General features: G+C 40.5%; 1 protein-coding gene across 1 annotated transcript in view; it reads left to right on the forward strand.

The window, feature by feature from the left end:
• Positions 1 to 1,478: 1,478 nt before the first annotated feature.
• The window catches only part of NR0B1 (nuclear receptor subfamily 0 group B member 1), an 87,739-nt gene continuing 65,165 nt past the window's right edge, over positions 1,479 to 24,052 (forward strand). Inside the window, exon 1 of the mRNA XM_014310481.1 lies at positions 1,479 to 1,571. Within this exon, the coding sequence (XP_014165956.1) occupies positions 1,479 to 1,571 (93 nt within the window). The remainder of the gene's footprint in view (positions 1,572 to 24,052) is intronic.

Here is a 24,052-nt window from a genome sequence, read left to right on the forward strand (position 1 = left end):
TCCCTAGCAGACACTTGTCTTGTACACCAGGACAGATTTTGGCACCCAATGGTGGGGCCCGAGGGCACTGAGAGAAAAAGGGTGAAAAAAGAGTAACAGCTCTTGAGTAATCTAATTTTTGTGTGCTGCTGATAGAAACTTTGTTAGGTGTCACCATGTGGTCTAGCTTACCCTGGTTTGGGTGGCAGATGGTTGTGGCTACATTTCCCCCATTTGCAGGCCCATTTCTAAACATGGATTCTATAACTAAGGCTACTGTTGCTGTTATCCAGTTTGATTTATGAGTTAATAAGGTAAGGAAGTAATGGATTTTTAATATTTTCTCTGGAAGGCAGGCACATGGATTCAGAGCTGTCACACACTAACTCTGTGTTTTTGGAGTTACTTTAATAATGCTACCCACTGTGAGGAAATGACACCAGGGGAAATTTTCTGCCAACCCTTCACCCAGCTCTTTGGGTCTGCCCCACCAGTTTTTGAAGTGTTCAAATCTTCTCTAAATGCTAATCTAGCCCAGAGACTAGGGATGCTGCCCCAGAACCTGACATAGCACCAGAAACTAGGGATGCTGCCCCAGAGCCTGCCCCTGCCCCACAGCCCACCCCAGATGTGAACTACCCAGATTGGCTGGGGGTTCTGGTGAAGGAGATGTGTGAGATGAGCCAGATGCTGAAGGAGTACATCTCCCCAGCTGGTGGGAAACCCTCCTCCTGCCTCAGAGAGGGAGAGTCTAACAGTGCAGCAGTAGAACCCACACATGTTACAGCTGTCCAGGTTCCAGCTGATCTGCAAAGGCAGTCACAGCCAGCAGCAGTCATCCCTGTAGAAACAAGGAGGTCTAAAATGAAATCAGAGCACACAGATAAGGACAAGAAAGGAGGGCCCTCACAACCCACAGGGGAGCCAGAGGTTGCAATCATCACAGAGTCCCTGATGTACAAAAGTCTCTGTAATCTGCACAAAGACATTGTACGACAGGGATGTGAGGTTTATACAACCTGGTTACTCTGAGTCTGGGACCTTATGGGTCCTACAGATGTCCGACTGGCTGGTGGTGAGGCAAGGATTTTGGGACCCTTGAGCCAGGACTCAGGTGTGAATCAGGTATTCATTTGTAAGGGAGCCAGCCAGGGTCCTTCTCCCTCTGGAAGCAGCTTTTAATGAGTGTAAGGAGAAGTTTGTCCACAGGGAGAGAATGCAGGACCAGCATCACCACAGAATGCGCTGGAAGACTCCTGAGGAAGGGATCCAACAGCTGAGAGAAGTGGCAGTATTGCAGGTACTCTTTGGGAGGGATGGACAGCATGATAATGACCCCAACAGGGTCAGGTGCACAGGGCAAATGTTGTGGAGCTTGGCAAATCTAGGGCCATCCCAGTACACCACCTTTATTGCAACAATTAATGCTGACACCAACCGGGTCAGTGGGTTCTGTCACCAGTGAGCTAAGAAATTATGAGAGCTTGATCCCTGGCCCGATGCAGGCTCAGGTCTCTGCTGTGATTAAGGAACTCAAAGCGGAGTTCAAAGAGGAGATGAGGGAGGAGGAGAGGAAGATCAACGCAGCACCAGTGAGAGTCACAGGCCCCAGAGTCAGAGCCCAAAGTCCCCCAGCTAGAGAGAGAGGGTACACCCCATGGGCTGACCTATGGTTCTTCCTGTGTGACCATGGGGAAGACATGGGAAGGTGGGATGGGAAACCCACTTCTGTCCTGGCAGCACGGGTGCATCAGCTCAAGGAGGGAGTTCCCCTAAAGTGAAGGTAGCCTCAACCTCCCATGACTGAGCTGCCGGGTATGATCTGCCAGATCCCCTTGGCAGAACCTGTAGTATGTATGCCCAGGAAAGAAATAATAACTGTTGGAACCCAGGACCTTGCTCTGACTGCCCTGGAGGACTCAATACCCTGGCAGGGGGCTCAGAGACCTTGGCACGGAGTCAAAGACACCTGTGCCTTCAATTTTAACCCATGGAAACAATTACCAACTTTGTGCAAGGAGTTACAAGCCACAAGACTTTGAATAGAATGATAGTGAATTTATCACTGGGTGAAAATGTAGAATTTTGGGGTTTTTAGAATGGGGGTTCAAGAGGCAAGATGGAGGAATCTGGGCATGTTCTGTCTTTCTTCTTGTCCTCCATCTTCTGCTGGGATGGTGGCACTTCTGGATTGGTTTAGAGACAGACTGTCTAACATGGGTGATAGGTATTGGAAAATTATTGTAAATAAAGTACATGTAGTTTTTAGTATAAAAAGATAACACTGCCCTGATGGTCACAAAACTTTCCTAAGCACTGATCTCTTCTCTCTGGTGACCCGTTTCAGGATTTTAACCTCTTCTGCTTCCTTTTCATTGCATTTGGTATCACTGCAGAGTAAATCTTCACCTATTCCACCTGTGAGTAAAAAAAAATCCTAAATTTGCATCAAAAAGATAGCTTTGATCAGTATCACACTGTTGCAATGGTAGAGGTATCATTGCACACAAGACAAAGTGATTGAGTTCTGATTGAACTAAATCTAAGTAACAATCACTAAAAAACATACAAAAGCAAACCAGACAAAGTTATTTATATTTTCCTTTTTATGAATGACTAAGAACTAATGAACATTTAGTCTGTGGAAGATTTAAGGTTGAGCAAAGAAAAATGAGAAGTGTTTTCATCAGAGTATTTATAACAGTTTGGTTTTATTCACTTTTGGGGGATTTCTGTACTTAATCTTTTCACTTTTGGGCCTGGGGAACACATTGGACAAAGGGTGTTAATATTAAGAAGAAGCAGAGGTTTTTTCTGCTTCTCAGAAATGGAAAAATATATTTAAAGGATTTTAGCATTAATACATGCAACAGCCACAATTGAGTTTAAGAACTGAATGACTAATTCTGAGGAAATATGTAAATAATCTTCCTCACATAAACAGTCTGATTTAATATTGTGGTTATATTTAGGGTAGTGCAATTATATCTCTATGCATAGCTAAAAATGTAAGAGTGCACGATTCAAACAATTTGGTTTTAAATCCTTTTTATAAGGTTTAGGCCATAACACATTTAGGAACACGTTAGCTAAATTGACCTCTGCAGTGGTAATGTTAGTCCAGGGCTCCTGTAATTGAAACACATTGCACAACAGGGTTTTAAAGAAGGAATATTTTTTGGCTTAGACATGTCCTGATTATAAGATCCAACTCAGAGCAATTTCCTTCTGGAGCTTTAATCTCAGATCACAGTTTTAAAACAAGTCTCTTTTCCTCCCCAAAAGCTGCATGAATTTAACATCCCTTTTTCTTATGCACAAGATCATAAAGTAGAGTAGTGGGCATGCTGCTATGAGTTATTTATCAACTAAAGTCCAAGTTTGACTAAGGCTAGAGAAAAGTTTGAAAATGAGCAGTGAATGGTTGAAATGAACACAGGGCTGGAGCCATGGGAACATGTCTTAGCCTCTGGTGTGGTCATTCAAGAATTGCAGCCAGCTAATTGAAAAAAGTAATTTTTTTTTTTGGTAGGAAAAAATTATGAAGGAGAGTTTGAAATTGGATGTGACCATACTCAGAATTTTCTTATCTCTCTGAATCTGCTGAGAAATAACTGCTCTGAGCAAAGAAGCCAAGTATAAGCCATTTTCAAAACTTTTTGACGTGAAGAACAGAAAAGGGGAGGAAGAAAATGTCCAGCAAAATTCCTCTGCAGCTGTTTTGCTGTTCCAAACCCAGGGAATCCAGCCCTGCTTCGGGGCTGCAGATGCTCTGTGGGGGCTCAGATGGCACCTCCCTCAGCTGCCCTAATCCACATTTCAATGTTCTCATCCTCGTACCCACTTCCATTTCCCCCCAGCACGGGCAGAGTGAGTCACTGAGGTTTGTATTTCCCCACCAGCAGAGGGGTGTTGGAGCAGCAGGAGCTCAGGGCTGGGCTGCAGTGGCAGGCGAGGTGTGAACAGGAATGGTTGAATGCAAGGCTGGGGAAATAGAGGCAAAAAAAAGGTGCTCATTACATTTTGGACAGCATCTCTGCTCCCCTTCAAGATGGGAAAACTGAGCCTGTGCCATCTGATTACCTGCCAGATGCTTGCTCAACCCTGGATAATTTTCTGGAGCTTTCTGTATTTTGAGGGGAGGAATTCTGAGCTCTAGCAGCTCTTAATTCTAGTTCAAATATTAGTGCCAGGCAGCCCATGGTGAGGGAAGATCTCACTGTTTTTTTGGCAGGGTTCCACATGGGGCAGAGGCTGTAGCCAATGAAGTGTAAGAGGCTGGTGGAAGGTGCATCGTCATCCTGACATGCATTTATATTTGGTGAAGATTTTCAAAAAGACAGTATAAAAATAGTAGATATTGAAGCATAACAAAAATGACCAGATTTGACTTAACCCTTTTTTAAGAACTTGTATAATGATGTAACAATAGCAATAAATATATTATAATACCTTATAATAAAATACCATTGCTTCTCAAAAGAGTTTTACCTGGCAGACAGATTGTGGAGGCTTTTTAGGGGTTGACACACAGTGTTAGTGATGCCTGAAGCTTTCAGCCTCCAGGTATTCCCAAAATCAGACCTCCCCGAACCCCTGGTTTATGTGCTGGAGCAATGCTACCCTGAGGACTGAAGTGGCTGCGAATCAGAAGATTGGTAACCCAAGGAAGCAAAAGGTCAGAAGAAACAGAGGGATTTGGGTACTTTTCAGAAACAGGAAATAAAAATATATTTAAGGGATTTTAGAAGAGCTAAGATTTCATTATCTACTTTTCTGTTTAAGGTGGTAAAAACATTAAAAATGCCACAGGTGTAGTTCTCAACAGGGCCAAAGGAGGTTAAATCAATCTTCAAACTCACAATAAGGATGGTTAATTCTCATTTGTGAGCTGTGAAAGTGACAGTCTTTATTAATTCCTTGAACTTTACAAGCAGAAGGTGAGAACAAAGGAAGAAAGGAAGACTTATTTGTTGTTATTTTTTCTGATGTAAAAATTAATGTTCATCAACTCACTTTAATGAGTCACTGAGACATCAAGCCAATAAAAGCATCTCATTTGTTCTGCACATCAGGACACAGATATTCTATCTCCATCACACTGTAACAAGGAGTAAAGATAGCATCCTTTTTTTGGAGTTGTCTGGATATTTTACTGTACATAAGCATAATAACTGTTATTTTCTGTCATTTTCCAGCATTTTCATGCTCTTAAAAACAGGCAGTTGAGTTCCCTCATCTCTACTGAAAGTGCAAACCCAGAAATGGTCCCTGGAGTCCGTGACTGATGGAAACTGAGTGAATACAGAACATGTAAGAGGATGCTACACGAGGGCAATAAAACATGTATACAATGGCCATGGAAAAACTCTCTCACCTGTGAGCTTTGTAGCACTGCTGGGTGCAAGAAATATCCCAGCATCTTTGTGAGCTGGGATTCAGGTGGGGTGAGAGGCACAAATAAATGAGAATTGGCTGTCATGAACTTGCCCTCGGTTCTTCTGCAGCTGCAGCAGAGCTGGCAAAGCCCAGGGGTAACTGAGGGCTGGTTGAGTCTCTGCCTGCAGAACAAGTTTACAGGGACTGAAAATGGGAAGTGTCAATGATCACCTCTTTGCCCCGCTGACCAGCAGTTCCACTCCCATCAGACAAGAGCTCTCCTGGCAGCACTTCACCTGCCAGCCCCAGCTGCATGAGGAGGTGCAGGATGCCCCTGGCAGGCTGTGGCCTTTGAAAGGTGGGAGATGCAGCTGAGCACATGCCAAGGCCTGCACTGCACTCCTGAGATAGCACCAGGGTGGGGGTTTTGGTTTAATTTTTGGTTTAATGTGCAATAAAGAGGCGCTGGGATTTTTTGGGTGTGCACTGCTCACAGCAGCAATTGCTCAATGCACCTTTAGATCTTGCAATAATTGGTGAGTACAGGCTCCTTTACAACAGAGAAGTGATTTCCACATTTTACCTAAGTGCACTATCAGTCATCTGCCATTGCTGATATATTTGACTTATTTGTTGTCTAATGTTTGAGGTGAATACTATTTAAGATTTATCGTGTAATTTCCACTATGCCAATGTAAAACATATAGTTTGTTGCCATCAGGCTGGAAAAAAAAACTACCTCTTGATGCAAAAAAGGTGTCAAGATTTGAAACTCCTCAGTGACAAATGACAGAGGCACCAAATATACCTTGTTCCTGTATATCACTTCTTTGATGATGATGTGCTTTTTATATAACAATGTGGGTTTCTTTCCTGTCCCCAGAATACCCTTGGAACTGAGTAGTGCTGTCCCAGCAATGTTATTATGCTGACAAAAAGATTTTAATTTTTAGACAGTTATAAAATATATGAATGCAGGCATAATGTTTTAGTTGCATAATGTAATACCAGGAATAGCTCACCAGTCATCCTAATCAGGTCATAATTCACTCAAAATCTGGATAATTTGCAGTGTACCTTGTCTAAATGGAGGTCAGAGAAGATACTGGTAAGGTCAGTAATCAGTGCTGGTACTGAAAGCTGGTACTTGGTAGATAGGAAAATAATTGTGAACTGTATAGAGTTGAAATGTTTTACTTGTGAGGCTGCAACGATTTCGGGCTCTTTTTCAGTTTGTAAGAATTCTTATCCACTTACAGTCATTTATGCTTTCTGATTTGAACAAATCCACAATTTAAAGGAAAAGCTGCCTTCAAATCATTATCTTTCCAGTCTTTTGGAGTTAATAGGGTTGATATAAAATCACCATTATCAAACCTTCTAAAATCTGATAAGAACTCTAAAACAACAATGCACCACATCTGTTCAATTCAGTTACACCCATTTAAAATAATTACAACAGAAAATCTTCATTGCTGAGAAAACTCTGGACAGCTGGAGTCATTCCTTTAACCTACATGAAACTAACAGGCATCACATCTTTCTTGTTAGCAATTCTGCACAACATTTCTCCTGCCAGCTAGTGCAATTTAAATCACCTGATTGCCTGAAGTAAGGTCAGGGACATTTAAAAGAAGAGCAATTAGTCTGAGTGTTTTTTAACAACATGAATATATTAGATAAGTGAAAAAAATTATTATTCACTGCAAGAATAGTTACAGAAATTTCTTGGAAATTTGCTGTATTCCTGAATAACAAGTGTCTAATTTATTCCCATCATTAGAAGGATGCTTTCAAACGTTGTAAACATCAAGAAAAATTTTAGATTAAAGATCTAAGCAAAAACTTGTAGCTGAAAACTTAGCTCATCAATAATTCAAAGTGGTTCTGGGAAATGTAATCTATTTCTTGGCAATGCTTTATCTTAACCTGTGGCTGTGTGGGTTTGATTGCTCTTCAGTGCCACAAGGTGTCATTGTTTTACCATGATCAGCTTTAAAAATCCATACTGTAGGAAAATCTGCAAAAAAATTCCTTGTCTGGCATTTTAAGAACTTGGAAAGAGACACAGATAATTATCTAGGTTTTAGTTGCTTGAGAAATGTAGAAAATAGCAACCTGTCAGAGACTAGATCAGAAAGATCTCTTTGACACCTACTGATGTACCAGCAGGCCTTCAAGGTCTTCAGGCTTGTTGGTTTTTCCCTTCCTAATACAGAAGGATTTTGTGTGGCCATTTGATCCCCTTACCTTGGCAGGAGGTAAGGAACTCCAGCTGTGTTTGGGCAGCTCAGAGGATGGCATGAGCCCTTTGGGCAAAGCCAGGTTTCTGTGCCCCAGGCAAAGGGCAGGTTCCCTCCTGCTGCAGCCCCTGCCCCTCTGCTGGCTTGATCCTGGACTGATTTGGGTTGGAAGGGACCTTTAAGGGGCATCTGGTCCAACCCCCCTACAGTGGGCTGGGACACCTTCCACCGGGCCAGGCTGCTCACAGCCCCACCCAAACAGGCTCTGAAGGTTTACAGGGATGGAGCTTCCATTAATTTTTGGGGCAACCTGTTCCAGTGCCTCATTACCCCCACCTTAAAAAATTTCTTCCTAACATATTATCTAAACCTCTTTCCATTTAAAGCCATCCCCCCTTGTCCTGTCACTGCAGTCCTTGCAAAAATCACCTCTTTGTCTGCCTTGTACCCTTTTAAGGTGCTGAAAGGGGCTCTAAGGTCTCTCAGGAGCCTTGTCCTCTCTCAGCCTGTGCAGCTGTGCTGGTGCTACCAAAGCAGAGCTCTGTGTGAGCTGAGCCTGTTGCACACACAGCAGGCAGGACTGCCAAGAAGAAATTCCACTGTCAAGCACGTACAGGAAGAGAATGGACTCGAGCATTAGCACTGGTAAGCCCCAGGATCATTTATGCATTCAGGAGATTTTCCAGATAGATGCCTAGTTGCCAAAACATGGCTACATTTCTCAGGGAAAGCCTGAGGGAAAGCAGGTATCCATCACTTTTATAGGGCTTGCCTGGGGTGCTGCTGGGAGTTGGCTGCTCAGCCAGGATCTCTCTGTTCTGCATGGGAACCAGCAGGGAGCTGCTCAGCCCCTGAGCTGTTTGCTCTGTGCTCAGGGCAGCCAGAAACACTATCTCCAAAAAGGTCATGATGCAAAAACCCTCAGAAAAGATTGGTGCTGAAAGAGAGGGAAAAGGACTGAGTAGGATGAGCTGGCTCACAAATACAGCAGGAGAGATCCAACATCCAATTGCAAGACTGGAAGAAGTGCTGGGAAGAAGGATGTAACACAAGAGTTGTAAAGGAATGTTGTGCAGTGAGTGAGGAGCTATTACATGGAATTTTTTTTTTGCCCAGGTACTTATGACCTTGGGGAGAGCATTTGAGGTTCCCACCATGGGATTGTTTAATAGGAAATGTTGATGTGTCAATAGGAGCCTGTTGGTGTATTACACAGGCATTCAGTGTTGAGACAAGGACTGTGCGTTAAGAAGTCCAGATGCAACCATCTTATATGTATCCATAAATTATAAATCTAGCAACATATTGCTTAAATAAAATAAAATAAAAATAAAATATAAAATAAAATGAAAAATAAAATAAAATATACCCAGATATCCTAGGCATTAAATTATATCACTCTGAGCTGAAAACAGAGGTTTAAAGTAGTGAGCAGGTGTGTCATTTTGTAATTGGTCTTGGAAATCTCAGTGGACCTTCCAAAACTTCAAAACCATTGGAAATGTTTCTTCATCCTGGAATAAAGATTACTGACAGAATGGCATGTGAGAAGTTTTCTGGAAATTGCTGTCTAAATCATTACCTTTTCTGTGCACAAAGAGTGACACTCTGAAGAGTGTTGAAGTGTGGAAAAGAGAGGATTTATCCACAGGAGTTTGCTGGATGTCAGAAAGACATTAGGCTGTGTAATTGCCTCAGTCAGTTTGCTGTAGGGAGAGGAAATTATGGCTCTGTTGCATCAACTTTTCTTCTGAATTTTAGCACTGCTTGGTTAGAGATACATTTTTTGAGCAGCCGGGGAGCTGTCATTCAGTATCGATACTAAAAGAGTAGTAAAGAAGCACACACATTATTCTCTCTGGGCCTTCTGCTTTTCTTTTCTTACCAATGAATGTACCAAACATATCTTTTTGTCTTTGATTTAATACACAAAACAAGTCCCACTTTTTGTGCAGTGTCTCTCACCAGAAGTTCCTGCAGGTGTTGAGCAGTGTGGCATCCTCTGCACTGTGTGCTGCTGTCTCACCCGGCCCTGCTTCCAGCTCACACTGCTGCACATCTCCTCTGATACGTTTCTCTGGGTTTAGCTATTTCACCTTGCTTTTATTTCTGCTTTCATTAGGCTTCCCTAGCCAACATCTGCACGCTTTTAGGTATCTAAACTGTAAATCAGTCTTCACAGAACAGTGTTAAATCTTGTGCTGTCGGTGAGAGCATGACTTGTGTCACTGGGACAGAAGGTCTTCATGAGGAACATCTTTAGGACCTTTATGCACTGCATAAAATCTTTCCCCAGGCTGCCAAGGGTACCTATCACCTTTGCTAATGATTCCACAAGAGTCACCATGGTAATGATCTCTTTTCAGCTCAAACTGTAAGCCATGGATGCCTGTTTCTCTTGAGAGAGATAACTTGTGTATAAACTGCACCTCAAACCAAATGGAAAATAATAAATAGTAATAACAGTTCTGATGGAAAAGGCTTTCCACAGAAGGGCTCAAAATGTCACATAACAGTCACAAAGATAATGTTTCATCCATCATAAAAAATCTTCCATCACACCCGGAGCTTTTACTGTGCACTTTATTTGTAGGAAGAGGTGAGGCTTCAGCCTTCTCTTTTCCCTCCCCGTGTGCCAGTGCAGAGGCAGCAGTGGAGGCTCTGGTCACTGCTCACAGCTGTGGCTGTGATGGCATTTGGGGATTTCTGGAGCTGAACCTCAATCTGTTGCTGGCCAAAGGTCTCAGCATGGCCCCTCTTCCTCTGCTGCCCTGGGAGAAACAGCTCAAGGGCCCCAGTGCTGCCTCAGCCTCACTGAAAACATTTCTCTGGCCTCCAGAGCAGCAAGGCAAAGAAATGCCCTGGCTCTTTTCAGGGCTTGACAATACTAATTTCATAAAAGCTTTCTGCATTTGCCAGATTTTCAGCAGCTGATCAGGAGCTGCCTATGAAGGCACAGCTTGGTCCTTGAACACCTTCCAGGCAGGGGCTGACCATGTACCCTGTTTGTGTGTCCTGCTTGGTGCACAGTGGGGTATGTGTAGATTCACTGAGAACACTCAAGCTGTCATGAATCAAAGAAAAACACAAAAATCAAAGTATTTGTCATTTCAGAGTCCTTCCAGGCTAAACAGGCTACCCCCCCCTGCAACCCCTTAGCAAAACCACTCAGTGCTTGGTCAGATATTGCTTCTGAAATATGTATTCATGTAGAATAACCACTGGCCATAGTGAAGGAGTCCCAGTGACATGATGACAGAGGTGTCAGTCACACTGCCCAATTCTGGCACTCCCTTTGTCACATTGTGCCAAACATTAGAATAGAGCTGTGTGGATGTTGAATGCAGAAGCAAGGAAAATCAAAATTATCTTCAACATGGGGAAGACAAAATCAGTAAGATTACAGGGGACTTTTCTTAGCCAAGTTTTACACTCACCAGGTTTAACCTGAATTTTCAGCTCCAAACCAGACTGTAGTGATTAACTGGACAGGTGAGTCAGGTGCATGATTTTCCTGTGTGGAAAAATTAAGAGAAAAATTATATGATCCCTTAGAACCTCTAGTCTCAGTATCAAGAGATACTGAAGACTGTGTAAGAAACAGGTTTCTAGTGACCAAATTATTTTCTATTCTTTCCCACTCTCATTATGTTAATCAAGGATACGGGTGCTCATCTACCAATTAATGTTCAAAGGAGCTTCGTTCCTATTTTTGCCTTTGAAATTCTCCCCTCATGGTACTCAGCACATTTCCAGCAGTCTGTCATATTCAGCATTTATCACATACCCAGTAATCCCTATTTCTCCAGCTTCTGTGCTGAAAAACATTAGCCCTATATTTCAAAAAAATTAATAACCACAGGGACACATTTCAACTTTGCAGAAGCTCAGGATTGTCTTGGTTTCCCACAGCAACCATCAGGAATACTGGAAGAAAATAGGTCAAATGAAAACATTATTCCATGACAAAATCAGAATTATCATAGTGTTATTTCTGAAAGCTGGTTGCACTACTGTTAAAATGATGTTCATTACACGCCAATTCCTCTAAATTATTCTAATGTAAAAAAAAGGAAAAGATTATCCTGTCGGAATGTTTGACCTATTTTGATAGAGACCAAAATTAATGGGTCAAAGAAAAGCAACACTTTCACCTTTGTGTGGCACTTTAGTGATACATTTTCTAGAAACTTATGGATAGAGTTAATTCTGTGTTTCCTCTTTGGGATATTGTTGTAATGATTATAAATTTGACAGCTACAACAATCTTTACTGGAGATAACAACAAAATATTGATCTTGGATCAACAGGAATTTAATTTTGGCTACCTTTCTTTTACAGTTTCCTTGGTTAGTAACGTGTGAATACATCACAATTTGGTGCTGCTTTTTGTGCTGCTATTTGTTATTTCATCCCAGAAGCATTTGGGAGAGTCTGTGATACTCTGGAGAATTACTGTGGAGAACACAGAGAGCAGAGAAGACTTTAAGATGGTTATGATCCTTCCACAAAGACAATCTGTTCTTCACAAAGGATAAACAAAATATGTTAGCAAATGAAGTGAATCTCTGAGAAAGTGTGAAGCAATACAAACAGGGTTTAAATAGATCACGTACTTGCACAGAAAATAAAGTAGGATTGAATTTAGAAACACTTCAGTTAATAAATAGAGAGAAAATCCCAAATTTTCAATCAAGTGGATCAAGTTTGAGAAAATATATGCGTTTAACATCATCACCTTATTTTGAGTAGGAATTGATTGCACTGAGGAAAGTAAATGTTCCTCTTCATAAGCAGACAAATTGAATTTCAGAACCTAGATGCCATCTTTATAAGCTCAGTAGAGCAAACCATTTCTCTGAATATAATCTATTGCTTAGTTTTCCTCAAAACACTTTCTGTGGGAGAACAGAATTCTGTGTTCACTGGACTGAATAGTGTGAAATGTTGATGAATGGTAGGGGTTTTGGGTGGTTGGTTGGGGTTTTTGCTTTTTTTTTTCCACTTGGAAGGCAACATAGCACCCAACTCTTCAATTTCTAGTTACATGCATTCTGGAACCAAGCTAAAGGTTACCTCTTTCTTCTGCTTGTTCTGTTCAAAATCGCTGCACGATGAAATGTGGCATTGAAATTTTTAATTTGTTCATTTTGGTTTTGCTAAATGATATCTCCATCCTTATACTTTTCTGTCCTCTGATCACAAATGCTTATTACTCTCTACAGAGTTATTCCTCTTCCCCTTTCACCAGGTCCTGGCTTAAAACCTATGTCCCACCAAGGAGCAGTCTGGACTGAGTGGTTTTCTCTCATGTCACTGAGCAGCTTGTGCCCCCAGACACGTCCCACTCCATCATGGGACATGCTCAGCCTCCATCCCAGCTCCAGAGAAACCCTGGCACACCTCCGAGTGCAGCTGAGTGCAACCTCTTGCTTCTCACAGGCTCTCACCTGGCCTGTCACTCCTTTATCACAAACAGGAGTCTTTGTGCTGATCCGTGCCTTTCAGGCATATGAATTTGAGATTGTCCTCTATGCATAATTTTATACAAAGAGCATGATATTCTGCTTTTACAAATAAACAGGAAGGAAATTAGGCATTAGATAACAGCTGTTGAGCTTACTGTCAGCTATTTTGGAGCAAACTGTGACTAAATCTATGTAACAAAGGGGACTTGCATAAAGGAATTTACTTTATTCTTCATTATAATGCAAATCTCTGTGTCCTATTACTCCAGCTACAGTATTTTCTACCAAAATAGCTGATGATGCAAACCAGATTTCACTACTGCTGAAACCTTGCTCTCTGACATTTCTTCATTCATTTGGGGAAAAAGCCCACAATTTCCTTCCAAATATCTCCCCTAAAAGCTTTCAAGAGATAAGCATTTTTCCCCTGCTTTATTCTAATGTAAACTTGAACCCATAAAGTTTCATCAAAAGACTGTAAATCTTTCCCCTCCAGAAGTTATCTGCCATGTTTCTTCTTATCCTTTGGATGACTGCAGTAATTTTTATGCTGTGCTGTCGGCAGTGTAATGTTAAGTGCTTCATTAATGATGATTTGTGCCATTGAAAAGTTTAAAATGGGCAGATCATGGCAAAGACCTGACATTATTTATTTTCACTCTTTGTATTAAACTCTGCAAAGAACATTTTAAGAGCAGTTTTGCTTCCACTTGGGGATGCCATAAGCAGTATTTTATATGCCATTGCCTCAGAGACAGCATTAACCAGGACAACAATAATAATGGCTGCACACATTTCTAATAAATATTTGCATTTATTTGTAATAAAAGGGATACATTTCACCGTGTGAAAGGAAGGAGATAAGTAGAGATGCTTGTCTCAGTTTGGAATAAATGATAATTCCAGAAATTTTCTGCTTGTAGGGTTAAGAAGTAATAATTGTATCCCAAGGACCCGGGCCCTGCAGAGTGTGGTACAGCAGAGCAGCTGAGAGCAAATACAAACTGGGAGCTGGGAATTACCCTGGGGAACAGCTGGGGCTCCCTGGGCTTCCCTTCAGGTGAAAACAAGGGGATCTCACTTTCTTTGGAGGTGGGGAGGGATAGGAAGGAGCAGGAGGAAGGTGGGGATGCCTCAACACTTGGCTGTGTTGATGGATTTAGGTCCTGACCTGGCTCGGTTTGGGACCTGGTCCTGGGCTCGGGATCCTGTCCAGCTTGTTACTTACCTGGAGAGTGAGCCAGGGGGCAGAACTTGTGGGATAAAATAGTCACAGCACAAATTAATACAGGAAAACTGAAAGATCTTTTTAACATTTCACTATCTGGTTTTTCCAATCCCCACACTATATTAGAATACAAGAGGAAGCAGAGGCTCATTTGCTAAGCAAAATTCTTTTTTTTGCTAAGACCAGCACAGGGTGGTATAATATGGTTTCTTTGCTTAACTACAATTTTTGCAACATGTCAAAAACCCATTAATTTGAAACAAATTAAAGGAAGTGTAATTTTTTGTCTACTTGATATATAAATGGGCATTTTAATCGAGCTAAAATTTCACATGACCTCATTTAAACACAGGTAACACCAAGTGGTAGGTAATTTCATTTGTGTGTTTTGGCTCATTAGGACTGTATTTCTCTGGGGAGACTGAAGCTTAAGAATGTACATTAGGAAACTGAAGAGAATTACTTCTGAAGATTCTGAGCCCTTGTCTATGGATTCCAAGGTGCCTTTCAGAAACAAATAATGAGAATAAACTCCATTTCATAGTCAAAAAAAAGGTTAAAAATACAGTATGCCAAAAACCACTTTTAGGAGCAGTATTAAATAAGTTTGTAGGAAATGAAAGTTCAAACACAGTATTAAAGGGCTCTGAATTAAATACCCTAGAGAAATCAAATTGTTAATAAAGACTCTTAGATCCCCTTTACGATTAATGTTTCTTGGAACCTCGAAGAGGCCAGATTGCCTGTGCAATGTAAAATGTCACTGGAAAAATATTCATTTAATCAACATGGATTAAAATATATGAATCTTTGCCTAGTTCAACTCAGATGCAATAATTTTCCAGCACACATCTGTAGCAGTCAGATATCAGCCTGGATGAGTTTTGTGCTTAATAGTTCAATCATTCTTTGCTGTTCTTGTATGGGAAAAATCCAGAAATTAGTTTTATAAAGTGAAATTTTTCAGGAATTACAATTCCCACAATAGAAATGAAAACACAAATTACATGTTAGGGGCCCTCACCAGTTTCAGTGACCAGACTGCTGCTTATTTTAATATGTCTGGGAAAAAAAAAACCCACACAAATGGGTTTATGAGACAGGAATTATTTAGTACAGATTGTATTTAATTTTACACTTGGTCAACAAGCAAAATTTAATTTGATGGCAGAGAAAGAGAGTGCACAAGGAGGTACTTACCACGTGGGGAGGGAGGGACCTCATGTGTGATGGTGTTCGCAGGGGTCTGAGGATGAGGGAAGAGACGAGGATCTGACTCCATGTTTCAGAAGGCTGATTTATTATTTTATGATATATATTATATTAAAACTATACTAAAAGAATAGAAGAAAGGATTTCATCAGAAGGCTGGCTAAGAATAGAAAAAGAAAGAATCAATAACAAAGGCTTGTGTCTCGGATAGAGAGTCCGAGCCAGCTGACTGTGATTGGCCATTAATTAGAAACAAAAACCACATGAGACCAATCACAGATGCACCTGCTGCATTCCACAGCAGCAGATAATCATTGTTTACATTTTGTTCCTGAGGCCTCTCGGATTCTCAGGAGAAAAAATCCTAAGGAAAGGATTTTTCAGAAAATATCACGGCTACATTCATGAGGAGTCACCAGAATGGAAAAGGAAGGAGGGAAGTCCAGCTGGGGGAGCATGCCAGTGCTAGTTCCTGCTGGGATCCCTCCCATCTACCACACCTCTCCTGAGAAGAAATAGATCAACTTCTCACTCTCTCTGCAGGATGCAGCAACCTTGACACACTGCCATGCTGTGGCATGATGTGAAAGACAGTAAAAGAAAGGAATATGCTCACTCTAATTGGCAGGGGGAAAAAATAATGAAGAAGCAAAGATATTGTTGTGAATGAAATCTTGTTAGGGTGCAGGCTTACTTTAAGAGTTGTCCAAGTGGTGTTATTCCTAACAAATCAAATTAATCTGAAGTCTTGATGTTTATATCCAGGATTATGATGACCTCACATGAGCCACAACTTGCTGGCAGCATTGACAATGGAAGAACTGATACTAAGAAACTCCCAACACATTTAAAGCAACACAGATGTCATATGTCTACTCCCAGTTAGCAGTACAAGACATTAGCAAGCTCAGTGATCAATTTTTAAAAGTTTTATAAATCCTGTATGCATCCATTTGCCTTCTGAATACCGAAACTGCCTTGTGGGTTCATTTTGCCCTCCCATTTTCTCCACCTAAAAGCAGCAGTTTGGGAGGCTCATTTCCATTACAGATGCTGTATGTGCATGAAAGGAGAATGCCTGTGGAGGAAGCTCCATTTTAGATGTGCTCCCTGTGGAGTGCATTTTTTATCAAAACCCATTTCTGATAAAACATGCTATTTGAGCTATTTTTCAGTTGTAAAGAATCTCTTGCAAAACTGCTGCAGTTGGGCCATAGTGTGTAAAGTCTGGGGTGCCCAAGATTTTGTGTATGAGTTAAAGCAGTGCTGGGGGAAGGTATGGGCTCCAGTCAGGACACTGCAAATCACAAATACAGCTACGTGGAATTTTAAAAATTTAATACATTACTCTCTTGAAATGTATCTGTAGAGAAATCAAAATAATTTGTCAATATATCCTGAGTTTCTGACTTCCACTCCTTCCCTTCTTCCCAAGTAAAATGAAAATATTTTTAGACCTAGTTTTATCTAGATTTTCCACCATAAACCTGTATCTGTTTGCAGATTTCAGATAGACCAACCTGTGGAAATCTCAGCTGTTATATTTTCACATATGAGGGAGCTGGGTAGATGAGGAAAATGCTTTCCAGGCCCACTTTGAAAAAAAGCTAAAGTAAATATCCTGTTCATGTGAAATATCTGAGGCTCCATACACAGAGAAAAGTGGATGCGTGTCCCAGAGGAAACACTTCAGGGACAGTTAATGCCTCATCACCTTGGTCATCAGAAACTCAACAAAACTTATAAGCAATTAATCCTGTGGAAGCCACAATCCATTAGTTCCCATTCTCATGACAGTAGAATCTAAACCAAACTTCCTGACTTCTGTGTCGAGTGATTGTAGAATCACAGAATGTTTTGGGTTGGAGGGGACCTTGAAGATCATCTGCTTCCAGCCCTCCTGCCAAGGGCAGGGAAACCTTGCCCTAGAGCAGACCCAAGGCTCCATTATCCTGGCCTGGAACACCTCTAGGGATGGGGCATCCACAACCTCTGCCAGTGCCCCACAACCCTCTCAGTAAAGTATTTCTTCCTAATATCTAATCTAAATCTACTCTCCTCTGCTTAAGATCATTCCCTCATGCCCTTGTAAAAAATCCCTGTCTCTGTCTCTCTTGTGGGCTCCCTTTAGGTACTGGAAGGAGCTCTAAGGTCTCCCTGGAGCCTTCTCTTCTTCAAGATGGACAACCTCGACTCTCTGCCCATCTTCATGGGAGAGGTGTTCTGTTCCTCTGATCATCTTCATGGTCTTTCTCAGGCCATGAGAAAGGTCTCCAAGAGGTCCATGTTCTTCCTGTCCTGGGATCCCAGAACTTCATGGATGACTCCAGGAGGGTCTCACCAGGGCAGAGGGGCTGAATCCCCTCCCTTGACCCACTGCTGATGTGACACAGTCCAGGATACATTTGCCTTCCTGGGCTGTGAGTGCACATTGCTGGGTCATGCTGAGCTTCTTGTGAACCTTTGTCACGTTCCTGCAGGCAGTAATTATCAGTCTTAAAAATAACTAGGCTTTCTTTGTTCTTATCAGTGACAGAAATGCTACCCCAGTGTCTCAGCACTCTGGATGAGTGGGAAGAAAGCAAGCAGCAGACAAGGCAGACAAAATTGGAAGTAATCATGAAAATGTACAGGATTGAGGGGGTGGAAGGGAGGGAGAAAAAATCATCCTCATTTGAGAGGAAGAACTTGGAGAAACTGAGAAATATGGTAAAGCATGACACAGTACTAATGGTCAGCAAATGTAGGTGTTGGTGCTTCTTCTATAAAAGGAGAAAATTTGGGAGCTGATCTTTATCTCACAGAATTGTTTAGAGAGGACAAGGCAATAAAGGAAGGAAAAGCAGTGTGCTGTGCTGTGGCCTAAATTGAGTATATATTTTTTTCCTTAAATTAAGATGGGGTATTTTTGAATTTTTATTCCCTAATAAGGGAATGTCATGGTTCCCTGGCAAATATGAGTTCCTCTGTCCATGGTTCCTCTGTGAAATATCAGTTTGTTAACACCAGTGATAATTTTGATAGATAGACTGAAACATTTTCAGTCATACATTAAAGAGAAGGAAGTTTATTAAAGGAATTTTTCTTCCAATTTTTTTATTAGGTCAGCATAAATTCAGCAGTTTTTGGCAGTTTGAATAAAAAAGCCATATACTGTGTGAATCAAACTCATGTCCTCTTTCAAACACTGAGGTTTTTTCTTATGAAAAATATCTATATTTGTGAAGCCAGAATATTTTTGCATACTTTGCCTACAGAAAATGCAGGAAGTCATACAGGTGCAGTAAATCAATATGCCACATCTATGAAATGACCATGTGTGGTATTTTAGCTTGAACCAGGATTGCACTTTTGTCTTGCTTGCTGCATCTCACATCAGATTTGTCCTGGAGGATGCAAACAGATTCCTTGATGAAAGTGAACTGGCAGACACTGCCCCGGTGGCTGTGTAAGGCACTTCAGCTGCTAATGAGCAATTAATGCACAAAGCCAGAGCAAAGCTGCTCTGGGAGAGCCCCCCCAGGTTCCTGTGGTGTGTTTGACCTGGACTGCTGCAATCAGCAGATCTGCATCAGCAGTCTTGGTGATGGGAACAGCTCCAAAGTGCCAGCACTGAGTGCTCCAGGCAGCGCCAGCCCACGGGGATTAAAGTGCATTTCCCAGTCCTGGCTGGGGATGCCCAGCCTGTCCTGTTTGACATCTGGAGCCACAGCCAGGGGCTGAGCCAAGGTGCAGCTCCAGAGCTCCCTGGCCTGCGCAGCTTGGGGTCAGGGTGGTTGGGTCTGTTATCTCCTTTCTCCATTATCCTGGTAGAGACTGCTTGTCCAGGAGTGCAGGCACAGCTGGAGAGGAAAAACTGCCCCTATGCTTGGACACTCAGAGGATGAGTTATTTGGGGTTTGTTTTTTATGTCTCCTGAGAGCCCAATGTGTCTGTCTGCATGGTGCCTGTCTGACAAATAGAAAGCCCTGCTTCTGCTGCTTTTCAGAAGTCACATCTGCCTCAGAAAAATAGGATGTCTTCCCTGAATATACATTAACCATTCCTATAAACTCTGCTTTAAATTCAGGTTAAACAGATAATGCATGAGAAGCCATAAGTTACTGGTAATGTGTACAAGGATGTTGTACCTTCTTCAAGGCAAACACAAAATTAAGGAAAAACAGAGCAAGGTATAGAGAGAAGGGCTCAATTTATTAAAGTAACATTTTATTTTTTTTACTAAAAAAATGTCTGCTTTCTCAGGTGTAAGGCCTCATTCCAAGGGCTTTATTTTTAATGAGAAGAAACCACCTTGAAAAAAAGCACAGTAGTATATAACCACACTAGGCAGACAGCTTTGTTAAATGATTTTTCCCTTCATAGATTTCTCAGGCATCTTAGACCATATGTGTGAGCAATATAGCACATACAGAAAACATTTTCATTCTGGACACAGAGGTTGGAACACATATCACCACACAGACATTTGCACTCATTAATAATAAGTACATGTATACTCACATGCACAGCCAAATAAGCTTCTGTCTTTTGCTATTCTGGTTTGTGTACAGCTATAGAAGTATCAGTATCTATATCATTTTACCCATCTATATTTCTTTTTATGAATGATAAATAATTAGTGGTGTAGCTATAAAGCTTATGTATTTCTAGCCAATGACACCTTCAAGGTTCCTCTGCTGCCTACTGCTTGACCTTGGTTTAAAAGCACACAGAATGGAAACCTTGAAACCAAGATCAGCAGGATTCATTCTGACAGAAAACAGATGCAGCACAATGGAGAAAAATACACATTTAATTTTAATCCTTTTTTTTTAACAGCTTTACTATTATCAGTTTTTAAAAAAAATCTTAAAGTACAGACTGTCCTTCACACAAGTATCATACCTTTAATACTCCAATCAAGTTTTGATTGGATAACATTGTGACTACAGTCACTAGCAATGTCTACATTATTCCTCCCTTTGGGCAGGGTAGCAGGAGAGCAATGTGGAAGTAAAATAACAAAGGGCTGTGGCCTTAAAATGACCCTTCTTAATGGAAGATGCCTGACTTCATAGAAGTACAGTAAGAGGCATTTTATTTCATAATATTTGGACAGGAAGGTTACAAGACTGCAATATAGATAGATGACACACAGTGATGTGACCTTAAGGATCTGCTTTTGTCTCACATTACGTTTCAATTTTATGTTCTGGCTCAAGCCACCCAATCTTAGGTAGGGCTTAATGGGCTTCTTGTTTTCTGAAGGGGAATGAAAACAATTATCTTTACAAAGTGGGGAACAGTGTTTGAGATCATGTCACGTGTCACTGGTGTGGGTCCATGGAATGGACAAACCCCTGCCTGGCTCTCCAGCTGCACTTGTCCATGGGAAATCATGGCTGGAGAGAGAAGTCTGCTGAAGTCTTCCCACCAGAATGACTGCTTGCATCATTTGGTGCTTGTATAGACAAGAAAATATAAACCTTTGGTGATATTGATTGGTAATTTGGTGCTTTTATTAGGAAGAAAAGAAACCTTTGCTGCTGTTTTTGGCAAAATAAAAATGAAGGGATGCTTAAATAATGAAGAGAGGCAGCTTGTGTATTCTGGATTGCTCAAGCTGTTGGTGACTAAAGAAGGAATGTCATAATAGTGTGAAGCATAAGGAAAAAGAATATAGGACAGTGTTCATAAGGAAAGCAGCAATACTTAAAAGAATTAACTTAGAATAGTGCTAAAAAGGACTGGCATTGTATTTGAGTGGAAAAATGGATGTATTCTAAAAGGATAGAAAAAGACACATAATTGTTGTGGGAACAACTGGCAGACAGTGTACATATCCAGAGTCCATTCTTCATCAGAGTATGTGGGTATGGTTTGTAAAGACAGGAAGGTCTTGAAGATGATGTGTGTAATTTAAAGAGTCACAGAGTGAATCTTTGAATTTTGGAAGCACATGAAAATTAATTGACCTATTCCTTTGGTTTGGAATTTTCTTTGTCTTACAAAAGTCTTACAATTAAGCACATAAATTAATTACAGTTATAAATGCTTGAAGACACAATATAACAACAACTCTTGAGCCAACTTCGACAAAGGAAAAGATGGCTAACAAATTGGAAAAGTGGGAGGAATGAATTGTTGTGACAATTGAATCTTTCTGTCATGCCACAAGAATTTCTGCAACAGAAAAGACTATTCCTTTCTTTTTCATGAGTGTTATAAAATCTAGTAACACATGACTCAGACCTCCTCCATTTGTGAAAATAGAACTGTTTTCCAGTGCACATGCACAGACTTTTACTAGTTTCATGTAGAAGGTTAAAGATTGTTAGAGAATTTCTGAAATTGTTCCATTCTGTAAATTACATAAAAGCAGCAAGCAGACATCCAGAGGTTTCTCCATCACATGTTAAGTATCACACCATCCTTTTTTCTGTAATGGGCATCTTTATGGACCTCAAATCACCAATGTGGTTTCTTTCCAAGCCCTTTCCCAAAGTTTCTATTTATCCAATTTAGTTCTAGTCTGATTATGCTCTCAAGTCCTGTAATTAGGCTCCGCAAAGGCAGGAATTGCCTGATGTTTCAAGCCTCCTTCTGCTGTTTTCAAGCATCACCATGTCATGGCTGGCCTCACAGTTCAGCACAGAACAAACTTCTCTTTTTCACTTTTAATAGGAGATTCATTCTTCATTTCTTTAGGGATCACTGCCTTCAGGTACAGCTAGAGAGTCTTTGTCATGCTGATTTAGTAAGCTCTTTTTTATCTTTGCTTCCATTTCTGAGTGCACACATACTTAATACATTCATACCCATACCTGGATACATCAGAAGCTCCAAAATATTTGATTGTAAAGCTAAGTAAAATATAGGCAAGAAAGTGCTTTATTTATTCTGGGAATACAATTATGTATAGTTGAATAGAAGACTCTGCTGTATAACTACACACAGCTTTTTTTTTCCTTTTCTGTTTTCTTCTTTATAAAAATGAATTTTTCTGTAGGAAAATGTGCTGGTAATAATAAGAGCTCTAAGCACAAAATGTCTGATAATTACAAGAGCAATGAGAAGAGAAGCAAGATAGATAGAAGAATAAAGGCACTGAAAGAAAGGCAGAAAAAATCGTGGAAACTGCACACAGGCCTGGGAGCATACTATTGAATCTGAACATAGACTTTATTTATGTAATTTTATCAATTACTCCTAATTACAAGAGTGAATGCTGGCAGAGACAGAAAATACTTGACTGAATTTTCATGCTTGCATTTTTCTCTTCTTATTTCTTTTTATTGCTAAACAACTTAAATTAATGTTTAGTTAGGATCATTTAATCTATAAAATCATAAATTCCCTATAGCATGTTTTGAAAGGCAAAATAATCTCCTAACCTGAGAGATGAGTAAGAGGAGCCTGAGGTATTTTTATCAAAGCAGCCTAAGAAATGGTGCATTGCAGACCTCAGCTGAGATAGTGCAATTAAAGGGAAAGTCAATTGATCACAGGAAGAGAAGGACAAATATAAACAGTTTTTTTGTCAATTAGACATCTAAATTATTGTGTGGGATTCACAGTTTTCAGGAAAGGTTAAGGGAAGAGACTTTGTGACTCAAGAACCAATATCTCTTGAGGAATGCATTGCTGATCCTCTGACCAGTTTTCCACCCTTAGGCTGATGGAACAAAAGCTGGGGACCAGTGTCCTCAGCTGGTATGCTGGGTAGGATGTGTCATTGCTTCCTACTGCACTAAACCATCATTAATTTGGTAGCAAGGGATGTATTTCACTCTTCAAAACAATGAAACCAGTTAGAGATGATGTTTTGGGGTTTTTTACATGAACTGACCTTCACAGGCTCATGCACTTGGCAAAACCTTTGCTTTATATTTTAGTTTTAGAATGATTCTTTAAGCTGCTTGCTCACAAGTAGAAAGTTCCCATTGGAAGCTTCTGTTCTTTTTGAAGAACTATTCGTGAATGGGCCAGGTGTCATTTTCTTATCTTTTGAAGTGGTGTAGCTCAAGGAGTCTGGTTCAGGTTTAAATTAACCTAAAGTTCTTGTAGGCAAACACAAAGCACTGACAGTTCTATGAATAAAGAGAAGGTCTATAAATAAAGAGAAGACAATTATTCATATACTCTGAAATGTATACTGATCACTGAGAAATAAGAAATGGACTTCAGAATATTGAAATACATAGGTGACACGGTCTTAATTAGATTTCTGTATCAATTTAGAGCTTAGAAGAACATCAAAAGGCTTGATTCAAAAAGAAAAAAACCAATACCTTGATTTGCTAAGTAACAGCTGACAGTTTCATTTTACTGCCATCTTCTAGATTGTAATTTGACAACAAGTTTTTTTTCTATTTTAAATGAGGTTCTGTAATAAGTCCTACATTACACTGAAATAAATAAGATTTTAACTTTGGCTTTGTTCAAGATCTTAGGTCAGAAATTTAATTTTTTAATGATTTATCTTGAAATTAATATATCCAAGCTACTGTTTAAGCATTAAAACTATCTTTCCTTCCAAAATAATGTGATTTATGTAATAT

This window comes from Geospiza fortis, unplaced genomic scaffold (assembly GCF_000277835.1).
Source record: "Geospiza fortis unplaced genomic scaffold, GeoFor_1.0 scaffold331, whole genome shotgun sequence".
NCBI classification, from domain to species: Eukaryota; Metazoa; Chordata; class Aves; order Passeriformes; family Thraupidae; genus Geospiza; species Geospiza fortis.